At 36.2% G+C, this 12,416-nt stretch overlaps 1 protein-coding gene across 1 annotated transcript in view; it reads right to left on the bottom strand.

Annotated features, from left to right (window-relative positions):
- LOC135709475 (fatty acyl-CoA reductase wat-like) overlaps nucleotides 1-9,730 on the bottom strand; it is a 45,711-nt gene extending 35,981 nt beyond the window's left edge. Inside the window, exons 1-2 of the mRNA XM_065231838.1 lie at nucleotides 9,571-9,730; nucleotides 8,566-8,840 (exon numbers count right to left, since the gene is read on the bottom strand). Of these exons, the coding sequence (XP_065087910.1) occupies nucleotides 8,566-8,720 (155 nt within the window). The 5' untranslated portion in view covers nucleotides 8,721-8,840; nucleotides 9,571-9,730. The remainder of the gene's footprint in view (nucleotides 1-8,565; nucleotides 8,841-9,570) is intronic.
- Between the last annotated feature and the right edge of the window lie 2,686 nt (nucleotides 9,731-12,416).

Here is a 12,416-nt window from a genome sequence, read left to right as displayed (position 1 = left end):
GCGTCGTTGGGTCGGTACTAATGAATATTTTTGGTCGCTATAGGAAATTTAGTCGATTGCTGAATTTATGGAAGGGCCCAAAATAGGGACATTTAGGCCTACATTACATCCATTTCCCCTATTTCTATTTTTGATATAACAGCTCACTCACCATAATTCGATGTCTACTAACTCGATAACGAAGCTACTGGGATAGTAATTTCCAATGAGATTGTTGTTCGATAACTCGCTAATTTTATTACTCGATAGCCCCTTCAATATCGAGTTGTCATAGGAGGTAGCCCTTTAGATAAGAGGGGACCCAAGTAGCATTTCTTGTTTTATTGCACTCTATTAGTGGTTTGTGAGATCAATTTTATAAAACCGTCAATAAAATTAATAGCTCCAGCACAACCTTTTGATAACCGCTACAAGATCGTCTTCCAGCTTAGTGGACCACTCTTGATAAGGTTTATAAAGCATGTTTGAGAATCACAATAAAGCTGTCTTAAAACCTTTTGTAAGAAAGCCCCAAACTCTAAAAAAGGTTCTCATAGCCTGTTTAAGAGTAATATTGTATCCAAGCAGTTTTATTACGCTTTGGTGAAAATCGATTATAAATCCAATTTAATTTTTATTGCGTCAAATCAACCGCCATAAATTAGCTTGTTGTTGTTATGTTCTGCTGAAACTTTTTTTTTTCCATATTGTAATCTTTAGCTGTAAAAATAGGTTTGAGTGTTGGTGTCAAGATCACCATGCAATCAATTTTGTTTCATGGCGACATTAGTGAAAATCTTAAAGAAAATATGTGCCTTTTTAGAAGTTCCAAAACATATGCGCTTGAAATTTTATCGTGTATATTGGGATAATATGAGCGTTAAATAAATGCGTCTCAAAAATAATTCAAGTTAACAAAAAAGATTGTTTTAGAAATCATTGTTTTAGATAATCATATATAAATATGATGGAATCATCTCAATTTTACAGAAGATAGATAATAAATAAATTCATACCAATGCACACTGGAAATCAGTTCGGATCTCTAATTTAGCCATTATTTTATTGAAATCTCGTGGATTTTATTCCAAGGCTAATGGGATTTTCATAATGACAATACATGGCGACAGAGGAGAGCAGGCAAGAAAAACACCCAGCGCAATTACTCAAAATGTCTAATGTTTTTTTTTCATTATTAGATAGATTTTTTTAATGCTTACATTGGATGGAAGCAGAACAGAAAAGCATAATGCATGATTTTATTTCGAGCACTATTTTCTTTTTACAAGAGCATTTCATTTTTTTATTTGAGGGTAAACGTATATTCCAATTCTACGGGTGCAGCCGATGAATTTTACAAACATTTGGAAAAGTTTTGAATGGTTTTGAATTATGAAAAGTTATGCGTGATTTCAACTTTTTTGTCCTAGAACTGTCACCGTTCTATGTTCAGAATGGTGAGGAGGCACACTCTTTACAGCTTCCTTTGTGACATCCGCAGAAAATGCAGCGGCATTTTTTTTTCTTGGTTGGAGTTATTCACGAAGGTTTGCGGCTGACTGTAGCAAATAAACGGGCTCATGCTAAAATTTTTGTTGATTTTCTTTGCGCTCCGCTTGGAAATACCGGAAAGCTTTGATGATTTCTATGTTGTAAAAATAAACCGCCCATTTACACTTCTGACAAGTTGCAACTGAATGCTTATAATTGTTTTTAAATAACTGTTTCATGGGCAAGGCAATCATAAAAACTTTCATAAGTGAAAATAGCATAAGCATCAGTTGGTTTTTTTATTAGCTTTATAGGGGTTTTGTAGATAGCTATGAGAATGTTCCATGACTGTCATAAAGCTGTAGGTAATGGTTGCAGCTGCAATAAAACCTTTATAAATTTTGAATATAGCCAAACAGCTCTAGATTTGTTACTTGGGGAGGTTACGTACAATATAGCATGTTTTTTTTTAAATTGGCGCATAAACTTAAGCTTATATTGAATCCCGAGCAAGGCCAGGCACACTCAGCTAGTGTAAAATAAATAGGTACCAAAATAACAAAACGTGATCTTTCAGTTTTAAGACAAAAACACGTAAACCCGAGCAGGAACCGATAGCTAATCGATATCAAATGAATATTTTAATGTGGTATGATACCAGATTTTGGTATGCTTGTGGGATAAAACCTTGTTTTGATATTATTCAGTTATAGAAATATTTTGTAAAATATCAAATGAATACCAAAATAAGCGGCGCCGGTGGTGTAGTGGTAAGCGTGATTACCTCTCACCCCAGCAGGCCTGGGTTCAATCCCAGTCGGCGCCGCCGAGATGTCCTGAGGCATAACATCTCTGATCACGCCTTCCTTCGGATGGGAAGTAAAGCCGTTGGTCCCCGGTTCATGAGTTGATGGGTCGATAGGTAGGGTCCAGGTGTGGGAGCTGCCTTCCTGGCGTCGGTAGCATTGGTGCTCAGCACGGAAAACAAGATCGACGGAAAACAAACCAAAGGAAAAAAAAAAAAAAAAAAAAAAAAGAATACCAAAATAACAAAATGTGATCTTTCAGTTTTTAGGCAATAACACCTAAAAGAGTTATTGAATTGGTATTAGAAGACCTTCAAAATACCAAACTATGGTATTCTGGCATCTAAAATAGCGTCTGTTATCCGTTTGTTATGGTAATAACTAAATTATTTATTAGTTCGTTGAGGTATTATTTTTGGTATTTTGCCTCTTATGTTAGCCCACTTAAACCATATTTAGGTTGCCAGTTATGCTATTTTCATACCTGAATTTGGTATTAATAAATTATTTTTTCATGCTCGGTAAAGAGTTATTGGATTGATAGGAGAAGACCTTTTACATAACAAATTATGGTATCAAAACAAGCGTTGCCCGAGCGGGAGAAAATAACAAATGAATACCTTATTCCAGTGTTGGCAAAATCATCAATCAAATAATATTTTTCCGCTCTCATACGCTCTCAATATCACGCGTGATATTGGAACAAAATATCATGCTTGATATTGATTTTACAAGCTCCTTTGAGATTGCGAGGCTATTCACAACGCGCAAAAATCAAGCTGAGAGCTGACTCGACACAAAAATGATTCCGTTCCACATCGTTTTCTTAGAAAGAGAAAGTATAGTTTGCTATCTCTTTTCAATCTTTACCGAAGGCAGACAAGAAATGCCTGCTGCTAGCCGTTATGGAAGATTCGATTGCATTCGGGTGAAAAACAAAAAACATTAAACTCAATCTCACCACAGTTTGGTGAGATTTGCAGTTGGTGAGTTTTGTTAGCTTGATATTCCGAGCTGCGATATCACAGCTTGTAAAATCAACCACAGATGTTTGCTTGTTGATTTTTATCTTCGAAAATCAAGCGTGATCTTGAGCATTGTTGAGATTTGATTTTTTGATATTTTTCCAACACTGCCTTATTCTGACCTGATACCAAAATTAGGTGTTGATCAGCATGACCTACCAAAGAGTAATACCAAAAAATAGCATGCTAAATACTTCGCAAATAACAAACAACTGATATTTGGATACCAAAACAATACCTGTGTACGCTCACGAATCATAAGATCGTTGATTGTGACACTCTGAAACCGAAATTGACAGGTTTTATGAGTCAAACATATTATAAGTACAACACATCATTATATCATCTAATGATTGCATAGTTCCGAAAAACATTTTTTATAGCTAGTGAGTGGAAGCAATCCTGATTGGAATGGTATTATGGGAACATTTTTTTTTTTGGTATTATGTTTTGGTATTTTACATCTTATGTAATACTCAACCATACCAATTTAAGGTATTGAGATATTCGTTCCTGCTCGGGTATCCGTCAGTTATAATAATAACTAAATTATTAGTTCGTTATTCGTAGAGCATTGTTGAGCTATTATTTTTGGTCTTTTACTTCTTATATGTCAGGCTCGTCAATACCATATTTAGGAAGCCAATTATCCTATTTTCATACCTGAATTTGGTATTAATAAGTTATTTTCACCTGGTCGGGATGAGAATTCTGAAAAACGTTTCAAAGAATTCCTGAGCAAAAATCAAAAATAACACTAGTTTACAAAACAACATAAAAAGTGTGAACTTTAGTGGTTGACCAACGTTTCTAATGCAAAATCCTACGCTGAATTCAATGCCGTGGTCAGAAAAAAATAATGTTGAGCCATTTTTGAGATATACAAAAATTTGATTTTTTGAATTTTGGACAAAAGTACGATTACTAAAATGTCAATATCTTTGGGACTAGTGCACCAATTTTAAATCTTTTTTTATGAAAGTGAAGCTATATTATATTATGAATATTATGTCTTAATAAAAAATTTAATTTTGAAGTCATTTAAAAATTTACAGCATTTTTTTTTTAATTTTTCCTGCGAATTTTCCATAAAAAATCTTGTTTTAATCAACATTTTTAATGATAAAAAGATTCAAAAAATCATTCCATAATTTATTCTTAAAGTCCATTAAAAACTGGAGAAAATGAGCCTTTAATTGATGGAATCGGTTGGAAATTGTCGAAGTTATGAGCATTTTTGTAAAACACTCAAAAATGTTGCTGAAATACAACAGCTTTAGAGTTCCTTTTCTAGGTGTCGTTGTAAGCATCCAAATCGCATGTAAAGTTTTCATGGGAGATTCTTTTCTCTACATTTCAATTTGATTAAGGCATATCAGGATTTAAAACCGAGTTGATACAAAAGAAATCTATTTAGGTTTTATTAAAAATGATTGAGAATCGAATGACTTTGCCTTCGATGTTTTGAACTTGTTTCTCGAATCAGAAACCAACAATAGTCACCCATCATTGCTTCATCCCAAAACCCTTGGTAACGACGTTCCATCATCTTCATTTGTTGGTGAAAACGTTCGCCGTGCTCATCACTCTCGTCACCAAGATTTTCCGGGAAAAAATCCATGTGAGAATGTAGGAAATGTATCTTCAAAGACATATTTCTCCGGTTTTGAATGGAATTTAAGAATACATTATGGAATGATTTTTTGAATCTTTTTATCCCATTAAAAATGTTGATTAAAACAAGATTTTTATGGAAAATTCGCAGGAAAAATAAAAAGAAAATGCTGTAAATTTTTAAATGACTTCAAAATTAAATTTTTAACTAAGACATAATATTCTAGTGAACGATAGCAAATTTATTTAACTTCATTTCCATAAAAAAAAAATTAAAATTTGTGAACTAGTTCCAAAGATATTGACATTTTAGTAATCGTACTTTTGTCCAAAATTCAAAAAATCAAAATTTTTGCATATCTCAAAAATGGCTCTACTTTAATTTTTTCTGACCACGGCATTGAATTCAGCGTAGGATTTTGCATTGGAAATGATCATCACCTTACCGAGTTCAAAAATGCTGTAAACTAGTGTAATTTAAGGAGTAGTTCATTTGAAGTTGTTTTCGATTAAATCAGCATTAAGAGCACTGTCCAATTCTAACCTCCATTTTCTCATTCTTCACTCATTTCGCGAATTTAATGGAAAAGTTGATTTTAGATTCAGATCACAAATAGGTGACTTTGTATAACGAAATTTGAGGCACATAGAAAAATGATCGTGTTTAGAAAATTTTTGACAATTTGAAGACAAACAATTTTAAAGACCTCGGATACATAATCTTCTGTCAAACCTAAAAAAAAACATAACTATGGGACCTAGAGAACATTTTTAGATCGCAGTATCATTGCAAATCTCCTTATTCTGGAAAAAGGAATAATTTTCAAACTGCTAAGATCACGAACATTCCAAATTGTGTGTGCATCTAGGGCTTAAAACCAAAAAAAAAATCTAGGATGGAACATTTTTTTTTTAAATCCAGGGACTTATAAATTCATGATTCCTAAAACAAACAATTTAAGAAAATGCTGAGGCTTGGAATAATTGTCGATATTTTGAACATATAGAATATACCTACGATCCTAGAAAAATTTAAATGCTCCTGCAGAATATTTTTTTTTCGTGATCTACATTTTAAACGCACTCAAAACCCAGAGTTTGCATTATAGATAAACAAGATTCAGTGGATTTTTTTCTATATTTGTACAAAAGCTTACAAAATTCTGGTCTTTGCAAAAATGTCATCGACATCGGGCTTGGAAAATTTCCATGATCACGAAGCCAGGATATTGAGACCAGAATTTATTGACGAAACCTCAGAAAATTCGTGATTAGTCTATGATTAATCAGAAATGACGTATACAGTGTATCGCAAAATAGAGCATACCAGGGTGTAACATTTTTTGAAACATTCTGAATAGATTTTTTTTTAAATCTTGGCTACTGGTTAAACAGATGTTTATTGATTTATCGTTTTAGTTTTGGAGTTTATTGGAATAACCTGTAAGAAGTAAGATTTATTTTTAGTAAAACGAACAATTTTAAACTTTTTACCTAATGCATGAATTTTAGTAAAATTAGTAGAGTATGAATAATCTTTATTATGACTTAAAACGAGCAAAATTAAAAAAAAAAATAGTTCAAGATATTAAGGTTTTTCAAGGAAAAGACGTTTTTCGCAAATAGCTCTTACTTTCAATAAACGCAACCAAATAAGCCTAACGCTGTACCAATAATTGATAAATTTATGATGAATCAGCAACCAGAAATATATAAATGTTTCTCATTAAATTGTGCTTTTAAAGCTATTTTTTGTCTAAAATTTAAGGACATCTGTACGCTCAATTTTGAGATACACTGTAGGTGGGCTGCAGCCCAACTAAAACGTAGTCAACTTAAAAATAGCTAAACGAGCGAAATTCGACTGTACCTGTGTCTGAGCCGAAACTCATGAAGACAGTTTTTGTTTTATCCTGTGTTTGGTTTTCGACGTATGACTACTTCTGTGTTTTCTATATGAGCGTGGATTAATGCCAGTTTAATATTTCAAATTAAAGCTTTGTAGGGTTAACTACCCCATTTCCGGCCTATTAAGCACAATCGTTGAGATATTGTCAAAGTCTAACACTACTTCTTGACGCCAAACTCGGCCTACGGATTGAAACGCCATTGAAACGGAATAATGGGTCCAAACCTTCATATCACGCGTTCTCATTGACTTCGTTCCGTAGCTTTTGAACTAAAGTATCGTACCAATCGCATAATTGACTTGTTAACTCTGAAATCATGGATTTATTTGAAGTTTTCTGCTCGATAGGCCCAACATGGTCGATTAGGCCGAAGAAGTTCTCTGCCCTATTGAAATTTAAAATTTTCAAACTGGTAATAATTCAAACAACATCACCTCATTAACGTACGGGCAATGGATATTAAATATTTGAACTACAACAATGTTCGGTTCAAAATCTCTCTAACTACGCTTATGAAATTGAACTTTTTTTTTTAATAATTCATCTGAACATACCAAATCGATAAGACAAGAAACTCCGAAATTATTTCAGTTGTGAATCTGACTCCCATGCACCGCCAGTGTTGGCATAAAAAGTGATTTTTGGCATTTAATTCAAACCATACATATTTGAACAGTGTTAATATTTTTTGGAGACATTCTACCACTGAACATCTTTTGGCAACATTGTTGGGCACTTCCTGGATTATATTTGTACATGGTTAGTTACATAATTCAAGCAAAATTGTGGTCTCTAGGGATAAAAACTGCAAAAAATTAGGTTTTCCCGTACTAATTTCCATACAAATTTAGAACGCAATGCGAAAAGCCATCCGGAAAGCAATCAACCAAAAATGTTGCGCAGTTGTTTCGGACCTCAAATGGAACCCAAAAAGGGTTGTTCTCGCTTGGTGAGGTAAAGTTTGCGTTTTTTTTTTTCATATAACGGTGACCCACTCTAATATGTATATCAAATTGCAGTATACCACCAATGATTTAACTCTCCTACAAAACAGGAGAAAATTTCCCCTAATTATTCCGTTAGTTCCCAGCAGTCAACACGTTGCACAGGTGCTAATAGAAAGCAGTTCTTCCAATGGCACTGGTCTGCCTCATCCAAGATCAAAATGACCTCATATCTCATCGCCCCTTACCGGTGACCGTGAACGTGTCAATGATCTTCGCCGAAAAGTATTATTAATGATCTTCTCGCAAGTACTGAGCCAAACACTTGTCCGCGTGCGGAACACTTCAACAAAATATTTCAACATCATCATAATACAAGCTACTTCAGATCGACGAGCGACTCGAACCGTCAACGGTTGACGTTAGGCTAAATTCGCAAAATCACCTCGCCAAGAAACATCATCATCGACGTCAGTCCGGTGCGATGATGCTAGGTCATTGATAGTCCCAGGTTGTAAAAGATATCAAACATAAAACACTACTCCTTAATTAATTGACGATCATACGACAGACGACTATCGGATATTTAACTATTGGAATAAATTATCACTACTCGCACTCTGCGGTAACTAGTCCCTCAAGGTTAGCAAGACTGGGGCGATTGAGGGAGGCGGTGGTGAACTACCATTAAGCCATAATTTGTGGCGTTTGGAGTCTTTGCAAATTCATAAACTCTGCCGATCAATTACAACTACGCATTTGCACTTGGACTTGGACAGACGAAAGTGGAACTCACCTGAGCAACTTCTCGATCAGCAGTCGACCGATGAAGCCGGTTCCTCCGGTGACCAGGACATTCTTGCCGCGGTAGAACTCCATCACCGGTGTGGTGGTGATCTTCTTTTCCTCCGTCAGGGAGAGGTCATTGTTAAGGGCCACATCCGTGCTCATTTTGGACAACTGTTACTGTTCCGTTCGACGGTGCCCCTTCAAGGTGTAGGTCACAGGATTTTTGATTTTTTGGAAGGGGGATGGGGGCCTATCAAAGTCTCACTTTACCTTCCGGCTTATCTGTACCGAAGAGAAGGGTTCGTTCGTTGTAATGTATTGAAATTGTTTGTTTGGTATGATCAAGGGGTTTGATTGGGAATGAGTGGTACGGGATGGCTTAAGTGATAACCGAGCGAGGGGAGTTCGGGGTGGGTGCTATTGTCCAGAGGTAATTGGGTTCGAAACTTGAACCAAATAATTTTGGATCGCTTATTGCGTTATGCGACCGTCTGCGTTGATGGTCGTTTCCTTGCACAGTTAAAAGCACCAATTCTGTATATGGCACCCAACGTAACTAGCGAAATGCGGGCGCGCGCGCTCGCACGACGGAATCGTAAATCTAACGGCTGCGGACGGCAGAGCGGTGTGGTACTGAAGAAGAAATGCAAGTCGACGACGACGACGACGGACGGTCAGACGAAAAATACGTTGATGATATGGGTAAATAGAGTCGCCTAATGTTGCCTCACTCTCATAGTCCGGTGTCGGGTGTGTTGTTACCACTCTTTCCCTGAAGAGCGTGCGATTTGTTTATTTAAATCAAACACTTTCAATAATTAAAACTATCCGCTTTCGCCTTCGAGGCATATGTCACTTGAACACCCAACGTCGGAGCCGAACGGAAATGGACGGAATGGCTAGCTAAATAAGGAAAATCGCTACGTTTTTCAAACACACAGTTTCACTCTCTTGTTGAATGTCACTTAGGCAAATATTATTCAATCACAATCCCAATCTTCAAGATACCCACTTTTTTCTCGAAATTATTCAGCCAAATTCACCGACTTCCAAACACTTGATCCTCCAGTTTAGTTAGTTCAGTTTAAAAACTCGTTCACCCCAACTATTCCGCAAAGTTTACAACAACTAATATTTTATGAGCAGGACCGTATTCCGATGTGCGTGTGTACTGTTCGAGCTGATTGACGCAACTAAGCAACGCGAGTAATTCTATTTTCATTGTCAAGCACTTGCTTGGGTACGCGCACTCACAGCGAGTAGCTCACCCGTCGTCGGGTCGGGTACAAGCAAGCAGTGGTATAGGTACTCACCACCCGCCGCGCGATACTGAAACCTATTACTGACCAATATTATTACTGTTCACTTACTTGCATCTGATTGGAGCAGCCAGAGCCTGGAAGTCAGTCAGTGCTCAGCGATGCAACAAAATCACGAAAAAAATTGGGACCCCCTTGTTTATTTGGATACCGTAAGGCAGGGTTTTTCAATCTGTAGGAGGCAACCCACTGCTCAGTGGGTAAATGCGGACTTGTATTCGTACCTAATTAGATGGCGGTAGTTTGATGGCCTACAAGTGGCAACACTAGCTCGAATGACACTTGCCCGGAAATATTAATTTTGGGAGTTTTTCTTCTTCTTTAAAACACGAGCACTACTTTCGGGTTGTACTGAGCTGCGAATTAAGTTTTAATTTGAGATTTAAAAATGGACTTTGGAAAATTTGTGGGTACCGTATAACAGGGCGCAGTAGATCACTACACTGTTTTGAATTTTCGTTTCTCAACAATCCTTTTTCATGATATTGTTATAAGATAAATTGTGTAGTATTTCATTAATTAGATTAAAATAGTAGATTTGAAATGTATTCCCTAACCTGGGAGCCTTCCATTCACTTTGACTAAACAATATTTTATGACATTATGGAATAATAAGATATTATGATAATATTTTGTTTGTGTAAGAAATAAGAATAGACTGTGAAGTTTGTGTTTGGCACATAAAACCTAGGGGCAAGTCAGCTGTAGTCTGAGCCTATATATTTACATTGAGTAGCTGTGAGTTACCTTAAAACGTGGTATCTTTGATAATGCGGGTAACTTTGATAGTAGAATATAATGATGTAATTTACTTTCTGTTTTTTTTTTCGAATTAGAAACATTGGTTCCATATTGTAGCTTTGGGCACTTCCCTTGATTCCACAAATAGTTTTTATAAAGGGGAAATAAATGTAATGTAGGCCTAAATGCCCCTTATTTGGGCTAATACAGAAATTCAGCAATCGACTAAATTTTCAATAGCGACCGAAAATATCCATAAGTACCATCCCAATGACGCGTTCATCTAGATAAAATTTATAAATAGCAGATTTTTAGCGATGGGCCCAATCTTAGATCCATAGGCCAACATTAGAGCCATTTCCCCTAGTTTGTGTAACATGTTTGCCAAACATATTGAAAAACAATTTTCTTGCTTTTTGCCTGTTTGAAAAAGCACTCAAACCATCACAAATTTATTGTTGTGTTCTTATTGCTTATGATGTTTTCTGATTATATACTTATTCAAAGTTTCATATTTCTTGAACTAAATTGTTTGAGTTTCTCGCATGTTTTTCTACATTCATCGAGCATCATCTAAGTAACTCCAAATCAAAATACTGATGTTCGGTCACAAGACTAAAAAAATAGTGAAAATGCAATAATTTTCGTTAAACATATTACTAACCAATTGACTCTAGGATCTTCAGTACTCGATTTAAAAAAAAATAAATTTGAGAAACAGTAATTGATGTCGAGGGGGATGACTCTATCTACGCACGCTGAGTAGATAGAAACAATGTTGATAACGATTCTGAAGATTTCTTGCAAAAAGATAATGCGCGATGCAAGTAGATGCGAGAAGATTGTTCGAAGATTGATTTGCTAGTGTGATATTTGGTGAGCAGCTAGAATCAAGATTTAGATGTGACACCCCCTCGAATTGATGTAACAAATATTTAGAATATACTTCAAAAACCTAGGGGCATCCCACTCTAAACTTTATATTTCTATCGATATACCTATAGATACCTGGGAATATTTATAAATACTTAAGAAATACTTATGAAATATCTAGTGATGGTTTGTTTGTTCGGTTGCTATAGCCTATAAACAAATTTCATTTGTATGTTTATCCGACGTTTGGATTCAAATCTTATCTGATTTTGTGTACATTTAACATTTATTATATTGTTTTTCGATCCGTATAATTGTGAGACGATAGGAAAAGAAACAGTGTTCAGTGTCCCATAATGAAGAGGGCCACGATGGAACAGCGGATAGAGCAAAACGCATAACAAAAGGGTGGTGGATGAGCTATGATGAAGAGTAGAGAGTGTCAGTGAGTCTGGAGCTGTGGAACAGAGTGGATCTGGTGAAATTTGGATGGGGTTCAGAGACGTGAGGCACGTTGTTAGAGTGCACTTTTGGAAGGTAGTGTGTGAGGAGCCTATAAAGCGGTGATAGTGTGCCTTTCGGAGACCGAGATTGCAACCTCTGGGACAGCTAAAGTCCGTGGTCTCCCAGGATCTGGGATAAGTTCACACTACAGCCGCCTATAGCCACGAGAATCGGCAGCTTAACATAGACAGCGGTCGGTCTCTCTATTGCAGCAGCGTAAGTGTTTCACCTCCCGCCCGCCATTGGATCAATAAAACCATTCAATTAAAGCCTAAATTAACCCTTTTTGTAAAGCTTCTCATAATTCCGAAAACTCTCCCTACCTCGCCAACGCCCGGAGACCCGGGAGCAGAACAGGCCTTTGGTGCCCACCCCAACAACTGCCGACTGGCTTAGACTAGCAGTCAGGGATGAAGACACG

The sequence above is a fragment of the Ochlerotatus camptorhynchus genome, unplaced genomic scaffold, assembly GCF_037179485.1.
Source record: "Ochlerotatus camptorhynchus isolate MF236.1 unplaced genomic scaffold, CSIRO-AGI_Acam_v1.1 ptg000361l, whole genome shotgun sequence".
In the NCBI taxonomy this organism is placed as follows: Eukaryota; Metazoa; Arthropoda; class Insecta; order Diptera; family Culicidae; genus Ochlerotatus; species Ochlerotatus camptorhynchus.
This window is presented reverse-complemented; position numbering and strand designations above follow the sequence as displayed.